This window comes from Dromiciops gliroides, chromosome 5 (genome assembly GCF_019393635.1).
Source record: "Dromiciops gliroides isolate mDroGli1 chromosome 5, mDroGli1.pri, whole genome shotgun sequence".
Lineage (NCBI taxonomy): Eukaryota > Metazoa > Chordata > Mammalia > Microbiotheria > Microbiotheriidae > Dromiciops > Dromiciops gliroides.
Window position 1 is genome coordinate 42,196,656 of NC_057865.1, and position 20,314 is coordinate 42,216,969.

A 20,314-nucleotide genomic window follows, 5' to 3' on the forward strand; every position below is an offset into this window, starting at 1 on the left:
ACCTTGGAAATCAGTAAATGCTACAAATCAGGGCTTGATTTATTGGTTTGTTGACTGTTTAGACTTAATAAGGTGATGGAGAAAATGTGAATGATGCAGAATAAACACAAAAGTGTGTTCATGCTTTTTGGAGAGTCGCTACTTAACATATTTACTGGCACATCATCCCTGGGAGGAAAGAACCAACTCTAAGGGTCCTTCTTATTTGTCACCGAGTTGATATCTTTGCCTGACTGCCAAAGAGGGCTCACAGCACACAAAGGTTATGAACCTGCATTGTGGCAAAACCCCAACTCAACTCCACAGCAGGATTGGAAGCACAGCTATTACAGCTCCCTGATTCACCATGTCTTTATGGTAGATTCCAGGCTCCCTTATGAAGCCCCTGGACCCATTAACCCAGAACGTCTGGATCCCTTAGCCCAGACTCACTGGTCCATATGTACTAACACAAAACAGAACAAAACCATCACAAAAACTTCATACTACCGGTGTGATCTTGGGCAAGTGACTTCTACTTTCTTAGTCTCAGTTAAATGGTTATCAGTAAAATGAAGAGGATACAGCTTGAGGAAAGGGTATTAACTTGTGTGTGTCCCACTGACCCCCTCTGGCAGTGTGGTGAAGCCGATGGATTTCTTTCTAGAATAACATTTCTAAAATTCACAAAATAAAATACCTAGGGATACAAAGGAAACATTTCAATTGAAATACAGTCTTCTAAGTTATTTTAAAAACAAGGTCACAGATCCCAGGTTAAGTTCAGAAACCAACACTACAGGACCTTCAAGTGTCCCTTCCCACACTAAATCTTTTAATTACCCAAGGAGCAGCTAGGTGGCACAGTGGATAGAGTGCCAGACTTGGAATATGGAAGATCTAAGTTCAAATATTAGTTGTGTGACTCCAGGTAAGTCACTTTAAGCCTGTTTGCCTCAGTTTCCTGATTTGTAAAATTAACTAGAGAAGGAAATGGCAAGCCACTCCAGTATCTTTGTCAAGAAAATCTTAACATCCAGTTTTAGAGTGAATTGCTTAAGGTCACATAGCCAGTATGTGTCAACAGCATGAGTAGCTTTCTTAAGGCTAGTAATAACTAAATTAATAAATGAATGAATGAATGAACAAACAAAAAAATAAATGAATGAACAAATGAATGATTTAATTTAATTAATTGGTGACTACATAAAGAAGTAGTATTTGATGGGTCAATTTTCTCAGCCTCTCAATGGCATGCATACATCCAGAACTGGATCCTTGAGCCAGTAAGCACAGGTTATCTCTCCCATGAACATCAGAGGGACATGTGCAAGGGACACCAGGTTTTTTGTTTTATTTTAGTTTCTACTTGAGTCTTAGCTTTCAGTTCTCATTTTGGATAAATGTCTTTTTTTTTTTTAAACCACATCAGTGCGCACAGTGGCTCATGCGCCAGCAATGGCAACTTGGTAATTATGAGTTCAGAAGGCTGGGCTTTAGCCAGCATATTTTTCACAAATGGGCTCAGGGCATTCTGGGATCTGGAATCCTAAGTGGACAGTTGAGTGCTCTAGTTACTGAAAAAAACCAAAAACCTACCTAAACCCTGCCTGGGGTACTGCTGACAGCACAATGACCAACAGACCCACTCTACAGACAATCAGAAAACGCTTCCACTAGCTGGCTCTAGGTCTAGGGAAAGAGTAGTCGTATCTTTATTACTTGAGGACTCCTTGAAACCTTTTTTATCTATAGCAGGAACTCAGGTGTATGAGGACTCTTGGGATCCTGGCCATAAACAAAGGCAGAAACTGAGATTAACATGGATGATACTGTTTGTCCAAGATAGACTAGTCCTGGCAAGCTGGGGACAGACAATGGTGTTCCCTCCCTGGTTGATAAGGAGTAAAAGTGGAACCCAGCATTGACCAGAAGTGGCTCTGCTCACACGAATTCATGGCTGGGGTTGGAATACCATGCAGTCTTACCTCTCCTCCCTCCCATCTTTTCTTCCTATAGCAGGCAATCAGTAGTTGCACGTGGTTTTTATTATCAACATCCCTGTTTTTCATCGTGAACCTTAGAAGCAATAGAATTTGGAGTTGTAAGGGACCATACTCCAGTGTCCTCATTTTCTAAATTAAGAGTGTGAGGTTCAGAAAATTTAAACGATCCAAGAGTCAGCCAGGAGTGCCACAGAGCACAGAGGGCCTGGCCTGGAATCAAGAAGTCCTTAGTTCAAATCCAGCCTCAGACACTAGACAATTCCTCACCTCTTCCCTGGTATTTTGGGGAGAGAGTATGGGAGTGAGAGGATATGGGTTCGAATCTCAATTTTGCTACTTACTAGCTGTGTGACATTGGGGGCATCTCAACCTCTCTAGGCCTCGTTCCCTCATTTGTAAAATGAGGGCTTTGGACTAGATCAGGGTTTCTTAACCTTTAATCCATAAATTTTTAAAAATATGTAATGTGATAATTGTATTTCAATATGGTTGGTTTCCTTTGTAATCCTGCATATTTTATTTTGTGCATTTAAAAGCAGTAATGCAATTCATCTGAGAAGGGGCCCATTAATTTCAACAATCACTGCTAAAGGGATCCGAGACACAAAAGGTCCAAGAACTTCAGCTCCAGACTCCTCCAAGGTCACTATCAGATGAAATACAAAATCCTAAAGTGAGGATCAATGTCATGGTGTCATCATCTATGATGGGGATACCTAGACCAAAGTGGGTAAGCTCCAAGAATCATTTTGGACATGCTGTTTCCCCTCCATACAAAATGCAATTCTTTAAGACCTGTACTTTCTCTTAAAATTGATATTATCTTGGACTCCAAAGGGCATGCGAAAGTTATGAAGTTCATATATTAGTACAAATTCAAAGAAACCACTGTTACTATCAAGGAAGCTACAAATTCAGATAACCCTGGTAGTTATTTCTAATGGGGAAAACTATGCAAATGATTTTCCCCCTAAACTAATCATCCCAAAGGCCAACATTTTAGCCTGTAGGACAGAGTTTAGACCCCTATGGGGTATGGAGTGATGTCAAGTTAGTGTTTCTTGTTTGCTACTAAACTGTAAGCATGATGAAGGCAAAGAAAGACCACAGCACCCAACAAGTAGATGTTTTGTAAAGATAAAGATTCAATATATATTTATTGAATGAGTGACATTAATCAATAATTTACTTATATTAATAAAAACTTGGCATTACCTAATATCAGTAATGGATTGTGCCCCAAGGGAATCCCATTAAGGTGCTTTAAATCTTGGTATAGGCTCAGGTCCTCAGCTGTGTTAATCCAACTTTCCCTCATAACTACTTTGTAAAAGCCAATATCATCAATCCCCAATTTTAAGAGCTGGAAGAGAACTGAGAATTCATATATTCTCACTTATACCTATTAATCTGTGATATCTCAACAAGTCTCTACTAAGCCTCCATTTGAAAACCCTCAATGAAAGGAAGACCCCACTAAATCACAAAGTCATTCATTGGGTCAACTTTGATTCTTAGGACATTTCACCTTACATCAAGATGAAGTCTTTCTCCCTTACGATTATACCTAGTTCGAATTCTGTAATTCTACCCAATGCTCCTAGATCTCCTCTCTGAAGCCATAAAGAAATCAAATCCCTAGTCTACTTGTCAGCCTTTCAGATACATAAAGACAGCTATCATTTCCTCCCTGAGACTTCCCCTTCCCCGGGCTAAACACTTTCCATTCCTCTAACTGATCCTTATATGGCAGAAAGTAAACTACTTTAGGGTAGAGATTGTCTCATTTTTTTGTAATTGTATCCCCAGAATTTAGCAGAGTGCCTGGCATACAGCAGGTACTTAATAAATGCTTGTTGTTTGATTGATATGAAAGAGTCTCCGAACTCATGACACGATCGCTCCAAAAAACATCCAAATAACACCACAGGAAAATGCCCGGAGCAGCAAAAACTCACAGAAGAATGTGCTGAAATCATCTTCTAACCAAGAACAGCTTGGAAGGTCAGAAGGAGGGAGCTGCTGTGCTGATACAGGAATCGGGCCAAACCCCACAGTCACCCTGACACAGATCCAGTCCAGGAAGTCCTCACCAGAGAAGCAGACCCCCAGAGCCTCTGAATCAGCTGAAGCACCAGTGTCGTCTGGAACTAAGCTCACAGTCTGGTGAGTGGGCTGAGCCCTGGGAAGGGGGGAGACTACAGGGGTCTATGCTGGTGCTGAGCAGAACTTGGTTTTTACACCCTTACTGAGAACCAGGAGGTAGGCCTTGAGTAGCAGTGGCCAGGTGGGGAGGGGCACAGGCTCATTGGAGCTGACAACCACAACACACAAAGCTGGTTGATTAGCAAGTTGGTCTGGGGTCATCTATGGACCAGGAACAGGCCAGGTGAGTGAAGAACCTGATCTCTCTTAAATCATACCACCTGGGACCTTCTTAAGCTTGGGATACTGCAGCTTGGAAACAGTGCCCACTTTAAGGAGCTAAAAGTCATAGTAAAAGAAAGGCAAGATGAGCAGACAGAGAAAGGTGAGGACCATAGAAAGTTTCTTCAGTAGCAAGGAGATCCAGGTGCACCCTCAGAGGAAGATGTCAACATCAGGGCCCCTATATCTAAAGCTTCCAAGAAAAATATGAATTGTCTCAGGCCATAGAGGTGCTCAAAAAGGACTTTGAAGATAAAGTTAGAGAGGTAGAGGAAAAAATGGAAAGAGAAATGAGGGTGATGCAGGAAAGACATGAGAAAAAGTCAACAGCTTGAAAAGTCAAATTGGCCAAATGGAAAAGGAGGTACAAAAGCTCTCTGATGAAAAATAATTGCCTAAGAATTAGGATTGAACAAATGGAAGCCAGTGACTTTATGAGAAACCAAGACACAATAAAGCAAATCCAAATGAATCAAAAAATAGAGGGCAATGTGAAATATCTTCTGGGAAAAACTGCTGACCTGGAAAATAGGTCCAGGAGAGGTAATTTGAAAATTATTGGTCTACCTGAAAACCATGATCAAGGAAAGAGCTTAGACACCATCTTCCAAGATATTCTCAGGGAAAATTGCCCTGAAATTCTAGAAGAAGAAGCTAAAATAGAAATTGAAAGAATCCACCGATCACCTCCAGAAAGAGATCCCAAAAGGAAAACTCCTAGGAATGTTATAGCCAAATTCCAGAGTTCTCAGGTCAAGGAGAAAATATTGCAAGCTGCCAAAAAGAAAGAATTCAAGTACTATGGAGCCCCAATCAGGATAGCACAAGATCTAGCAGCTTCTACATTAAAGGACTGGAGGGCATGGAATATGATATTCCAAAGGGCAAAGGAAATAGGATTACAACCAAGAATCACCTACCTAGCAAAAACTCATCATAATCTTTCAGCAGAAAAAAATGAGACTTTAATGAAAAAAAAAGACTTTCAGATATTTGTGATGAAAAGACCTGAACTGAATGGCAAATTTGACTTTCAAATACAAGACCCTAAAGAACCATAAAAAATTGGAGCTGGTAGACATACCTGGGGTTGTACAACAGGCGACTGTCTTGTGTCTGAGGCCCAGTTTTGGCTGGGATTCCCCTGGGTCCAGGGGTGATGCTTTGTCCACTGTGTCCCTTAGCTAGGTGATGACATCTTTAGGGTTAAATTGAGGGGTGAAGGGAATTCACTGGGGGAGGGGAAGGGCAGAGGTGAATTCCTACATGAAAGAAATAGGAAAAGGGTTATGGAGTGAAGGAAGAGATGGAAGAGGATCAGGGCAGTAAATGAATTTTATACTATCAGAAAAGGTTCAAAGACCTTAAACTCATCCGAGCTGCCTCAAGGAGGGACTAACAGACACACCCAAATGGTGGAGTAATCTATTTAATCTGGGCAGTAAATGAGCCTAACACTCATCAGAATTGGCTCAAAGACCTCAATCTCATTAGAACTGGCTCAAGGAGGAATAATGTACACACTCAATTGGGTGGAGTAATCTCTATAACCCCTGCAGGAAAATAGGAGGGGAAGGGGATAAAGAGAGAGGGGCAAAAGAAGGAAGGGCACAGTGGGGGAGGGGACAGACAGAAGCAAATCCCTTTTGAAGAGTGATAGGATGAAAGAAGGCGGATAATAGAATAAAGTATCATGGGGAGGGAATAGGATAGAAGGGGAACAATTTACAATAGTAATCTTAAAAAGAGAAAAGGGGGAAAATGCACAAGAAATATTTGTAGTAACTCTTGGTGGAGGCTAAGAATTGAGAATCAAGGGAATGTCCATCAATTGAGGAATGATGGAAAAAGCTGTGTTATATGATTGTAGTGGAATGGACTTGTGCTACAGGAAATGACAAACAGGATGATCCCTGAAAAACTTGGAAAGACCTAATGAACATCGATGTATAGTGAAGTGAGCAGAGCTGGGAGGACAATGTGCATAGTGACAGCAGTATTGTTCAATGAGCAATTGTGAATGACTTAACTACTCTCAGCAATGCAATGATCCAAGACAATCCCAAGGAACTAATAAGGTTACTATGCACCCCTATAGGAGAACTGATAAAAAGAACACTTGTGGATTATACATATATAACTGGTTGCAATCTTGTGGAGGGGGGAGGAAAGGGAGGGAGGGAGGAAAAATTTGGAACTCTAAATCTTATGAAAATGAATGTTGAAAACTACCCTTACATGTAACTGGAAAATAAAATAAATAAAGAGAAAAAAAAAGATATGAAAGAGTCTTCAGTTTTCTAATTATCCTGGTTACCTTCTTCTCAAAGAAGCCTCACTTAACATAGGTTTTTCCTAAATGGGACACAATCCTCTGGTCTAACTAAGGTAGGGTCAGTCAATTAATCAATAAGCATTTATTAAGCACCTACTGTGACAGGGATACTATGGAGAAAGATGATCATCACCATTGTTCTGGACACTTTTCTTTATTTATCCTATGAGAACATAACATTCTTGGCTGCCAGGCCATACCATGGAGGCATTAAGCTGGAATGGAATGGAACACAAGGGGAGTCTCCTGCTCTTGGAAGTTATCATTTAATCAAAAAAGCTTGAGAATTCCTAGTCAAAGGTCAATCTTTGTGAACCATCAAGGTGATATTTTGAATATTGAGGCACTCTTCTCTTTCTTAAGCCTGCAGCTGCCCAAGTTATTTTGATTTCATTCCCTAAGTTACTCACATCTGTTCTCTTTTCCTATGACCCTCAAATCCATTTTTAAAAGAAATGTCAGCCTTCCCCTAAGGTCTGGAGAAATGCCACAAGCCGTATTTGATGAGGCTTTGATGGCTCACAGGGCCGCAGAAAAGGTCTGATCATGAGCCCAGGATCCATGCTAGTTAAAGACCTCATGGCAGATGCCAGATTTAGAACACTTAGAGCATGGCCATATACAGAAATTTAGAATATGTAGATCATGGCTATACACAGAAAACATGATTCTGCAAAATTTTAATTACTTTATTCTGAGAGGCAAGGAAAAAAAGTAAAGAATATTTCCAGACACCACTCCAAGCTGCCTTGGGGGTCCAGGAATCCTGAATGCCAAACACATGACTGGATTATAAAGAAAAGAGAGAGCTATGAGACCTCAGCTGATCAAAAAGACCAGAAGAAAATCTTATTTGAACTCACTGCAGGAGTGAACCGATAGTTTCTTCAATTCCTTCTGAAATCAATTCACTTTTATATGGAGTAGTTTCTGAAAACCAAGGAATCTATCAATAGATAAGATCTAAAAGAACTTGAACATGGTAACCCAGCTATAGTAGGCAAACTGTCCTTTAAGCAGGCCACATAGCTCATCCATCCATCCATCCATCCATCCATCCATCCATCCATCCATCCATCCATCCATCCATCCATTCATCCATGCATCTATCCATCTATCCAACCATCCACAAACATTGGAGTTTTCTTTATTTGTGCCTGAGAAACAAAGATTTGGGTTCCTTTAAGAGGTAGATGCATTAAGACAATCTTTTACTTGATCTTGTTCTTTTGATTATTTAGTTGTTTGTAGGAAATAAACGCTTGTTAAATCGAAACTGGATTTACTGATAAGAACATACTGAGTAAAATAGTAACTCTGATCTTTCTTCTTATCTTCACATTCCCTCTTCCTAAACATAAACTTCCCTCCATCTTATTATTTTTAAATTTTCTTTTCTTTGCATTATTTCTTACTTTAAATTATTACTCCTTCCCCCCCACTTATATATTCTTGGTATTCTGCTTTCCCTTTAAGACTCACTGACTAATGGAGTTCAAATACGGAGCATTATAAATTATTGGGGGTAAAAGGAATGATCAGATACTTCAGGGTTATTTCTGAGAACAAAGACTCTAAGAAGGAACATGTCTATAATCAAAGTTGCTGGCACATGAGATTTTCCTTGTTTAATTTTCTTTTTATGGGTGAACCCCAGGGTGTGCAGGCAACTTGTCATGTGCACAATTATAAGGACTCTTTTTTCTTTATTTTTAATTGTCTTTTTTTAATCATAAAAGTATTTTATTTTCTAGTTACATGTAGAGATAGTTTTCAACATTTGTTTTTATAGATTTCTAGTTCAAAATTTTTCTCCCTCCCTCCTTTCCCTCCCCCTCCCCAGATAGCAAGCAATCTGATATAGGTTATATATGTACAATCACATATAATCCTTTCTTTTGGTTATCATTTCAGCTTACCCTACGATAGGGAACTCCCTAGTATTTCTACCACACCAGAGGAAGTTGGCAGTGGCTACCTGATGGCCCAAACATACTTGCTTGTAAATTATTTATTTGAAAATGCAGAAAAGTCACCAGTAAATAATAATAATGATAGCTAACATTTCTATAGTTCTTACTATGTACCAGGTACTATGCTAAGCACTTTACAATTATTGTCTCATTTGATCCTGATAATAACCCTAGAAGCCAGGTGATATCATTATCCCCAATTAACAGATGAGGAAACTGAGGCAAACAGAGGTTAAGTAATTTGCCCAGGGTCACACAGCTAATAAGTGTCTAAGGCTGGAATTGAACTCATCTTCCTTACTCCAGGGCCCCATAAGCATTATTCACTATGCCTCTTATACTTCAGTATACAAATACTGCGAAGATCTGAGATGCTGTTGATACAGGCAGTCTCACTATTGTAACGATTGGAGTGATGCCACCTGCTGGAGAGTTACTGTAGGAAAGCTCCACCATGAGGAGAAGGCGTCTGAGGGCAAGCCATGTGGCTTTTCCTTAGTGTCAGGAAGTGACGGTTGCTCGTGGGTACTGTCAATCAAGGCTACCAGCCAATTAGCTAGGAGATAGTGTGCGTGTGGATGGGATGTTCCCGGTTTCACGGGAAGTTTGTGGGACGAAGAAGGGGCGAGGCTCGTTCTTGTGCTCTTTTCGAAAGGACCTAAGGGGGAAGAGGAGCTGGAGCCATTGGCTCCCTGAGATAACTGAATCCAGGCCTCTTTCTCTCTCCACCAAATTCTTATTCTCCTTAATAAATGCTTAAAAGTCTAAACTCTTGCTAAAGCTTATAATTTATTGGCGACCACTCATTAGATTTTAGACAGACTAGCTAGGGTTTTAGCCCCTTACACTATGAAAGCAGATAGTACTGAGCCCCCAGTCCCAAAATTGTTCACAAGTTACTATGACTAAAAAATTTCTCACTCTGCGGTCAGCTTGATAAGCATTAAAAATGCTTATGGGGGGGGGGCAGGTAGGTGGCCCTGGATTCAGGAGGTCCTGAGTCCAAATCCAGCCTCAGACACTTGATATTTACTGGCTGTGTGACCCTGGGCAAGTCACTTAACCCCAACTGCCTCACCAAAAAAAAAAAAAAAACAACAAAACTTATTAAATGAACACAGCTAGGCTGGCTGATTCTTACACAACATACACATGATATCAATCTTGTACTCAAAGGATCATAGATTTAGAACCAGAAGGGACCTTAGAGGCCCTCAAAGCTAATGCCCATATTTTACAGATGAAAGGCATGGAGAAGTTGTCACTTGGCCAAGGTTATAGCACAAATTAATATCAGAACAGAAACCTAGGTTTTCTTGACTCCTGGTGCATTATCCCATGCTGTTTTGCTACTCAACATCTTTGCTTATTAGAGAACCTCCACTATCTTTTCAAACAAGCCCAGGGTCACCTCCACACCAGCCACAAAGAAGTACACCAGGACCTCATCAATTCAGACTGAATTCAAGTTTGCTTTTTGTTAAGTCAATGCGTCGTATAAACACTATTTCAGGGGGACTTTTTAGACTCAAGAAAGGAAATACTTTTGTGCAAAGTGGTACCATTTGATACCTAAACAGATGACATGCTAATTATGTTCTTCATTTCTAGTCATTAAAATAGGTCCCCTAAGGAGCTTTATTCAGTAATATTTCCTTTGCTTAGTTCTCAATTCAGTGGGACAAAAATGTATGAAGTGCCTCCTATATTCAAGGCACTAGGGATATGAAGACAGAAGACAAGACAGTCTTTGTCTTCTACAAGCTTGGGGAGTGAGTGTGGGAGTGACTGGGAAAGGCTTCCTCCAGAAGATGGGATTTGAGCTGACTCCAGAGGGAAGTCAAGAGGCAGAGAGGAGAAGGAAGAACATTCCAGGCATGGGGGAGAGTCTGCAAAAAGGCAGAGAATTGGGAAATGGGGTGTCAAGTACAAGGAACATCAAAAAAGCCAGTAATGCTGATTCTATAGTGCCCAGAGGGTAGTAAAGTGTCAGAAGATTGGAGGAGTAGGAAAGAACCAGGTTATGAGGGGCTTTCAATGCCAAACAGAGAACTTTTTATTGGATCCTGGAGGGGATGGGAGCCACTGGGGTCTGTTGAGTGAGGGGAGCGGTGTGACATGGTCAATCACACCTAAGGCTTTAGAAACATCTCTAGCAGTTGAGTGAGGATGGATTGGAGTGGAGAGAGACTTGAAGAAGGGAGATCAATCAGAAACATCTATTACCATAGTCTAGGCATGAGGTGATGAGAACCTGCATGAGAAACCAAGTCTTGAAGAAAGAGAATACCGAGAGTCAAAGGTGAATAGGGAGTATGTTCCAGTAATAGGCGGTGGCTTGTATAAACAGAGAGGCAAGAGATGGCATGTTGAGTCTGGGAAACAGCTGCTAGTAAAATTTGGCTGGAATGTAGACAGTGTGAAGGGGAGCTCTGGGAAGCAAGACTAGAATGATAGGTACAGACAAGTAGTAGAGAAGGCCTAAAAGGCTAGGCTGAGGAGCTAAAATTTTATCCTACAGTCAATAGGGATTTGTGCAAGGCTTTGGAGCAGAGTAATGACATGGTCAAGCCTGTGGCTTAGGATTATGTTGGTAGGACATAGATGGGGTGAGAATGGAGGTAAGGGGAGTATTTAGGAGGCTTTTACAGTAGTATTGGCAGGAAGTGACAGGGGCCTGGACTAGGGTGGTTACTTACACCCCTCTGAGGCCATATGAGAAAAAAAAAAGGGACAAATATGGGAGGTGCCGCAGAACTTTGTATCTGATTGGATATGGGGAAGCTAAAGGGGGAGGTTTTGCACCTGGTTTACATGTGCACTTAAGCCTATCCTTAATGTTCTTTAATTGAGGACTTTTGCTGATTCTAACAAGCCTTCATCATAGTTAGATCAGTTCAGTAAGGTTCCACTACAACTCAAATTCAATATTTTAAAGGTCTTCCCCCTCTCTCTTTTTTCTGGGGTGTGGCAGTGGTGGTGGAGGTAAAAAATGGAATTCCTTAACTCTATTTTTTTTTTAAAAAGCAGATAAGGGGGAGCTCCAGTTGCCTGTCCCACTTAAGTCAGTGTGTCTCCCATTTGATATGTCACACCACAGGATTTAGATTTGGGAGGGATTATCTAGTGCATCTATTTATTTATTTATTTATTCATTCATTCATTCATTCATTCGTTTATTATTTTTTTTAAAAGCAGGGCAATAAGGGTTAAGTGACTTGCCCAACGTCACACAGCTAGTAAGTCTCAAGGGTCTGAGGCCGGATTTGAACTCAGGTCCTCCTGAATCCAGGGCCGGTGCTTATCCACTATAGCGCCACCTAGCTGCCCCCGTATCTTATTTATTTTTCAGATGAGGAAGCTGAAGTCCCAGAAGCCACGGCAGTTAAACAAGAGACTAGACTTGAACCCAGACCTTTGTTCAAACATTTTGAAAACTCTCCCTGCTCCCCTTGCCACCCTACCCTCCATCTCCTGCCCATTGGTCCTTAGCACTGCTGTCTTAAATAGCTCCCATTTCCATAGTGTGGTTGGCAAAGTCCTTTACATGTTATGTCATTTGATCCTCACAAAAACTCAGTGAGGCAAGTGCTATAATTATTTATAGAGAGAATGTAAGGGCCTTTTGAATAAGAATTTTTCTTTTCTTTTCTTTTCTTTTTTTATTTCTTCCCCAGCACCTAGGACAGTGCCTGGTACACAGTAAGCCTTAATAACTATCTGTTGACTGATTTTACAAATGACAGAAGAGAGGGTCAGAAAAGTTAAGTGACTTGCCCTAAGACACACAGCTACTCAGTATCTGAGGTGAGATACAACCCAGGTCCTCCTGACTCCCAGGTAGCACTCTCACCAACATAATAGTGCCTTCTCTTGTTCTATAACTGGTTTCTTGAGTTCTTGGTATCATGGACTCCTCTGGGAGGCTGCAAAGCCTCATACTACTGTGCTTCCATCTCCTCTTTCCCTGTCTTGGTGCCTTTAATTCATTTCTCTTGTCTGATTGCTATTGCTAACAGTTCTAGAACCATGTCTGGAACCAACTAATACTGGAATACAAAGAGTAGGCACCCTTGATTTACTCCCATTTTTATTGGGAAAAGGTTGGGGATGTATTCTCACCTACTACTGTGCTTTGTTGCCTACATTCATAACAGAGAAAATAGACATTTCAGTTAGAAATGAGAAAAGAAAAATGTAATTTGTTCCCCCATCCAAGTTCACGGGTCTCCTGAAATCCCAAGAATCCTTCTATCACATCACAGAGATCACTGCTCTAAGTGCTATGAGATTTAGGCTGGTTCTTACCTCTCACTTCTCCAGGAAAGGGTGGCATCATGAAGAAGCTCCAGAAACAAGAGGACCTAATCTATTCCTGTTTTGCAATCCGGGCTTCCCATATGATAATCAGTAAGGTAGAGAACCTGGAAACCCGTTTACGGATTGTTAACACAAAAGACCACCTCCAAAGCCAAGCACAACACTGAAGTCATAAACACTGGCATGGCAAATGGGCTGCACTTTGGAGGCACTTGCTTCTTAGCCCCCAAAACAACAGGGACTGGGGCCACTTGGAATAAAATCAAACACGGCCTTATTTTCTTGGGAAGAGTTTGCCCTGGATGGCACCCAAGGAGAATTCCACTTAACCTAACAAGCACAGCTTAACTTCTCCTTCTTTCTCATTCTCTCTCCAGCCCTAAGAAAGGTTTCAGCTTCTCTTGAGAGAGAGACACCCTTCCATGCATGGGTATCCAGAAACACAATGTACATGGCCTCCTGCCAAAGCAATTCCTGCCCTCTCTCACTCTGGAGGGCTTGCCAACCAGCTTCCTGCAATAGCGTCTGGTGGTGTGACAGTCTAATATACATGCGGCATGCTGGGAAGAGCGCACTGATACACACAGATACACACAGCTCACGTCCCTCATGCAGATGGGCGAGAGGCTGCCTTGCCTGCCAGAGGACATTTTACAAAAAAGAAGTAGAAAAGAATAAAAACATCCATAAAGCAGACAACCTGTTTGGGTGTCCTTTTTGGACATCATCCATCATCGCGGGGGCGAAAGTCCATATGGGTGAGTGAGGAGTGAGCAAATCCAAGAGGAAGATGTAGGAAGGGAGGGAAAATGCCAGAGGGGCATAGAGAGCAAAGGATCTTAGATTTCCTTGTGCCCTGGATCCCCGTGGCAGTGTCTGGTGCTGCCTATGGATGGCTTCTCAGGTTCATGTTTTTAAATGCGCAAAGTACTTAAGATTACCAAGAAAGCCAAACAACACAGTTATCAAGACACTTAAAAAACAGGTTTATGGACCTTAGATTATGAACCCCTCCCTTCGTATGGAAGAAAAAGCACAGCACCGAATGTCAAAGGACATAGGTTCTTCTCCCAATTCTGCCACCAATGGAGGTGCCAAGTTAGAGTGAGAAAGACACTAAATCTGAAGCCACAGGATCATAGACACAGAGCTAGAAGGGATCTCAGAGGTCATGTAGTCCAGACCTTTCATTTTACAGTTGAGGAAACTGAGGCTCAGAAAGGTAACTTAAGATCATAGATTTAGAGGTAGAAGAGACTTCAGAGACTGAGTCCAACCTCGTCATTATAAAGATTAAGTGAGGGGCAGCTAGGTGGCACAGTGGATAAACACCAGCCCTGGATTCAGGAGGACCTGAGTTAAAAATCTGGCCTTAGACACTTAACTAGCTATGTGACCCTGGGCAAGTCACTTAACCCCCCTTGCCCCACAAAAAAGAAAAAAAAAAGAAAAGAAAATAATGCTCATCCTACCTACATCAGAGGCCCTGTGCTGGTGAATGCTGCTTTGTAAAACTTAAATAAATATGATTAGTTGTTTTTGATTTGGCCCAGATCACACAGACCAAGGTTCAGATCTAAATATGGGGACTCTGAACTCCAATGCTTTTTCTACAGCACGACCTCCCATCCAACCTGGGCCTCATTTTGTTCCCTGGTACAATTTAGGGGGCAGAACTGGAATCTAAGGCCCTTTCCCTGTGCCGAAGAATCTAGGATTCAATGAACCACAAGGACCAATAAAGACAAAGGACAGCATAAAAGGGAGAGTTGCCATGTTTTTTGCTTTAAAAAGCCCAGTCTCAGGGTACAAAGGGAGGTCAATTCAAACAAAGGAAAACTAGCTATTGGTGAGCAATAAAAGAGGGGGAAACAATCACAGTCCCCAGAGAGCTGAGAAGGAAATCAATCTTCCTCTCAGCATAGAACAGGGGACTGTGGATGTAGGAAGCAGGGCACACAATCAAACACTCTTCCTATTGCCTGTTGATTTAGCTCAGATACTTTTCATTCTTACAAGGAAGAGCTCAACTGGGGATGAGGATGAAACTTTTTTTTTTTGTGGGGCAATGGGGGCTAAGTGACTTGCCCAGGGTCACACAGCTAGTAAGTGTCAAGTGTCGGAGGCCATATTTGAACTCAGGTCTCCTGAATCCAGGGCTGGTGCTTTATTCACTGTGCCATCTAGCCTGCCCTGAAACTTTTTTTTAAACAAAAAAAAAGTGGGATGGCAAGTCACCTGTATAATCAAATTAGTCTCTCTAAGGCTGCCTGATGCACCTGTATAACCAAACTAGTCTCTCTAAGGTGCCTGATGGCACCTTGGGAGCCACAGCAAGGGTCTGCTGGACCCAGCTTTGTAGCTGCTTATCAAATGTTCAGTGTGACCATTAACATCTTTGAAACTGGCAGACTGCACAAGCTTGTTTTGTATTTTGGCGATTGTCTAGATTTAAGAAAGTGATGGAGAAAAATTGTAAAATAATGAAGATTAAACTTAAAATTGTGTCATGTATACATATTTTTTTGTTTGTTTTGTTTTGTTTTTTTGCAGGGCAATGAGGGTTAAGTGACTTGCCCAGGGTCACACATCTAGTAAATGTCAAGTGTCTGAGGCTGGGATTGGAACTCAGGTCCTCTTGAATCCAGGGCTGGGGCTCTATCCACTGTGCCACCTGGCTGCCCCCAACATATACAGTTAAACATTTACTAGCATGCACTGCTTAGGAGGAACTGGGCTTAAAATCCTGGCTCTGCCGCTTACTGCCTGCGTGACCGCCAGCCAGCAAGTCACTTAATCTTCCTAGGTCTCAGATTCTTCCTCTGTAACATAAGGGACTTGAACTCCATGGCCTCTGAGTGCCTCTTCCAACTCTAGATCCAATAATCCTATAGCCCTAAGTCACTGAATTTCTCTGGGTCTCAGTCTTCTCCATAAAATGAAGGAGTTGGACCAGATTCTTTCCAAAATCTCTTCAATCTCTAAATCTATGATCAGTGACTTTATTTCCAGCTAGAGAACAAGTACAAAGGACTTATAAAGTCCTCATAAGACTCCATTTCTATGCATCACCAGGAAAAGGAAAACAAGGGTCTGAACAATCTGACAGTGCCCCTTCAGTAAAGGGACAGCCCCCCCAAATTCTCTTTACTGCCCTTTTCGGTTAAACATCAGCAGTCTTTTGTGTGAGACGGAGACATCCTGGACTATGACAGAAAGAAAAGAAAGGCTGTTTTGCAGGCAGATGTGAGGGAAATGAGACGACTGCTCAATAGATTGCCTTTGTACCCAAGTTTTCGTTCTCCCTGGCAAAGCAAGTAAGAGCTATTGCTGGGCTATTGAATAGTATTATTTAGTCTGATTCTTTGCTTGTCCTGAAATCACAGGTAAATGTGAAGAAACAAGCTCAGGAGCTGTGAGTGAGCAGGAATTAATAAAGCAAACATTCCTGAAAATGGCAAGTGTGAACCTTATCAGTGAAAGGAAAAATCAATGCAGTGTCTTCATGTGTGCGTGTATGTGTACGTGTGTGTGTGTGTGTGTGTGTGTGAAGAGAAAAGAGGGAAGAAAGAACATAGAGAGAAGAGAAAGAAAGGGGGAAGGAGAAAAAGAGAGACAAGAAAGAGATAGAGAAAGAAGATGGAGAGAGAGAAGGAGAGACAAGAGGGAGAGAAAGAAAAAAGAGGGAGGAGATAGAGAGACACAAAGACAGAGAAGGCAGAAAGAGAAGAGAGGGAGTGAAGAAGAGAGAGAGAGAAGAGGACTGAGAAAGACAGACAGAAGAGAACCCAAATTCATCCCTCCTGAAACTTATACAGGTTTATCTATTGTTATTCTCAATTACAAGTCAAGCCATCCTAATTGTCCAGTTCTGCCAACATCTGATTGAGTGACCTGACTGTCAAACAGGTAATGGTCCCAGACATAGCTGATGATTGAGCTTGGAAGCAAAAGTGTGATAGCAGGGAGCCCAATGAATAATTTTGTCAGGATTCAATAATATCATTTAGGCATTCTAAGAGAGCAACCTCGTCAGTTCAATAGATGTATTAGTTACTCAGCTGAGAAGAGCCCCTATCAGAGTGCTGACCACCATGTAGTCAGGTATGATGTAAACACCCAAGGACCAACACGCTCTTTCACACACCCTTGCCAACAATTTAAATGCCTTCAGGGAAGTAGGCTTTAATCACAAGTGGATCCTATAAATTTCATAATTTAATAATGAAGATCTTGATGTTGGGTTATTAAATCATTTTGGTTCACTTACCTTAGTAGTGGTACAGAAAACCAATTACTTTGATTCACAGACAGGATATTCTTTAGCTTAAGGGACCTCAGAGATTATCTAGTCTAAGCCCTTCATTTTACAGAGGAGGGAAACTGAGGCTTGTGGGAGGTGAAGTGATTTTCTTGACAATGCATGTAGTAAGTGTTAGAGGCAAAGCTTGAACCTGGGTCCTACTTCTAGGGTGAGATTGCTAGAGTCACTCACCTGACAACAGCTAGCACCTACTGTGAGCTGTGTCCTGCACTAGGCAGGAAGAGATATAAAATTTAGATAAGGTATGACCCAGGCTGGGCCCTCATGGAGTTTATAGTCTGGGAAAAGAATAATATAAGCCACAAAAAGATAACTAATATCCAAAATATCACATAATAGATGCTTTAGAAAGGTACAAAAATGAGGTGCTCTAGGAGTTCTGGCATCGCAGCTATTTTATCTTTTTTTTTCTGCAGTGAGTATGAAATCTACAATGTGTATTATGTAAATAGGGAGGTGAGAACACTGAGTTTGGAAGTAGAAAGCCAGGGGTTCAAATCTGGGCTCTACCACTCACCATCTGGTGTGACTGGATAAACCACTTAATCCCTCTAGACTTTTTCCTGTTTCCTCTTAATAAAACGAGAGGTTTGGACAAGATGGCTTCAAGGTCCCCTCCAACTCTCTATTTTTTGGTAAGACAATTGGGGTTAAGTGACTTGCCCAGGGTCATACAGCTAGTAAGTATCAAGTGTCTGAGGCCGGATTTGAACTCAGGTCTGCTGACTCCAGGGCTGGTGCTCTATCCACTGCACCACCTAGCTGCCCTGTCCCCTCCAACTCTCAATCCATGGAGCCATGATAATAACACAATTAGGGACCTGTGATTTTTGCCAGAGTGAAGAGTTCTCGGGGAGGGGGCTCCTCTCCACCAGTGCAGATCAAAAACAGTCAGTGATGGGGGCAGCTAGGTGGCACTGGCCCTGGAGTCAGGAGTACCTGAGTTCAATCCGGCCTCAGACACTTAACACTTACTAGCTGTGTGACCCTGGGCAAGTCACTTAACCCCAATTGCCTCACTAAAAAAAAAGTTAAAAATAAAATAAAACAGTCAGTGATGTATTAGATTCCCTATAAGTTGTTAGGGAGTTGCCTAAGTCACCAAAGTGAAGTGATTTGTCCAGGATCCCACAGGATTTGAATTTCCCAAGCCCAGCTGGATCTTAGGCTTCTTTCCTATGCTGCTTGAGCTAGGGCTCACTGTAAATGAAGTTTTCTACAAACATGAGAAGAGAGTAAGGCTGGGGTGCTAAGGGGAGAAGCTTTTGTCCTACCCAGACTCCAAGAGAACCCAGAGGGCCAAAGGGAAGATCAGCTGCCTAAACTACAACCAGTGTCACTTTAAGGCACTGAAGCAAATCTGACCCAAATATCCTTGCTGGGAATGGATGAAGAATATTGACATTCCTCACATGGAGCCCATTGGCATAGTTAAACCTACATGTCATGGGGCAGCTAGGTGGCGCAGTGGATAGAGCACCAGCCCTGGATTCAGGAGGACCTGAGTTCCAATCCAGCCTCAGACACTTAACACTTACTAGCTGTGTGACCCTGGGCAAGTCACTTAACCCCAATTGCCTCAACCAAAAAAAAAAAAAAGAAAGAAAAAAAAAGAACCTACATGTCACTGTGAGCGTCAACTCCAGACTTCGAAAAGAATCCTAGCCTGGGAGTTAGGACATGAGTTCTAGCCTAGACTGCTAGACGTGGGTGACCTTGTACAAATCACGTCATCTCTATGGACCTCAGCTGTAGAGTGCAGGAGATGCACTAAATGAGCTCTAAGATCCCTTCTGGCTCTAAAAGAGATGATTCTGTGCCTCCTGGAGCCCTCATTCAGGCCCTGGGCCCTTTGTCTTCTGACCACCCCCAAGGACCCATAGGCAATCAAGAGCCAAGAGCAAAGGGCATAGAGATTTAGTTGTATTTGTAGACTAGGATCATCGTTCCTCCTCTTCCTCCTTTCTTCTGTTCTACCCCAGTTGGCACCTCCCCAACTTCAGCTTTGGTGGACAGAGAGGGACTTACCTGCAGGCCCCACAGGTGAAGCAGCTATCATGATAGAGGTTCCCCATTGCTTGGCAGGCTGGTTGGCTCCAAAGACGCCCTTATTGCATTTCACACATGCTCCTAGAAGGGAAAAAGGAAACACAACACCATGAAGGAAGGATAATCAAAGAGAAGCAATGTGGTTACAAGACGAGTATGGTCCATCACTCTTCATCGTTAATGGGTCAACTATTACCAAGTCCAGTTGATTCTTCCTCTCCATCCATTCCTTGGCACTCTACTCTCATAATCACCATGGTCTAGTCCAAATGATCAATACCTGATACCTAGATCATTGCAACAGACTAACTTGTCTCCTTTGAGGCCAATTCCACTCCAAACCACCCTTACATAACTATCACCATGTTCCATTTTTTTCTGATTTAAACCCATCAGCAACATCCTAGGTCCACTGCCTATTAGATAAGGCTCTTCAGTAATCAGTCTTAGGTCCTTCCCCAATCCGGAACCCAATATTACCTAACCACACCTTTACTGTCCCAAAATGTAGCTTTGGTTGCAGCAACGCTCACACACCCTCCCTACCTGGAATGCCCTTTGCCCATTTGGTAAAGTCCCACCACCTGTATAAGCTCTTCTTGAATCACTACAGCCCACACTCTCATCTCTCCTAAGAAAAAAGAGTGGCACAATTGGAAAACTGCTCGGAGTGAGGAGAATCCAGGCCCAAACCCTGCCTCTCATTCTGACTAACAGTGTGACTGACCCTGAACGAGTCAGACATGGAAGGGCTCTGAGGTCTCTTCTAGAGCTGTATGGTTGAGCAGAAAGAATGCTGGATTTGGAACCTGATCTCTAAATACTCATTTCCACCCCAGATTGGCAAATTGCTCCTATGAGCAATCACCTTCCCTCTCTCAGCCACATTCCCATCTGTTTA

At 42.1% G+C, this 20,314-nt stretch overlaps 1 protein-coding gene across 1 annotated transcript in view; it reads right to left on the reverse strand.

Annotated features, from left to right (window-relative positions):
- The window catches only part of LIMD1 (LIM domain containing 1), a 92,209-nt gene that overhangs the window by 26,170 nt on the left and 45,725 nt on the right, over nucleotides 1-20,314 (reverse strand). The window contains 2 exon segments of the mRNA XM_043968732.1: nucleotides 19,393-19,450; nucleotides 19,453-19,494. Coding sequence (XP_043824667.1) covers nucleotides 19,393-19,450; nucleotides 19,453-19,494 — 100 coding nt within the window.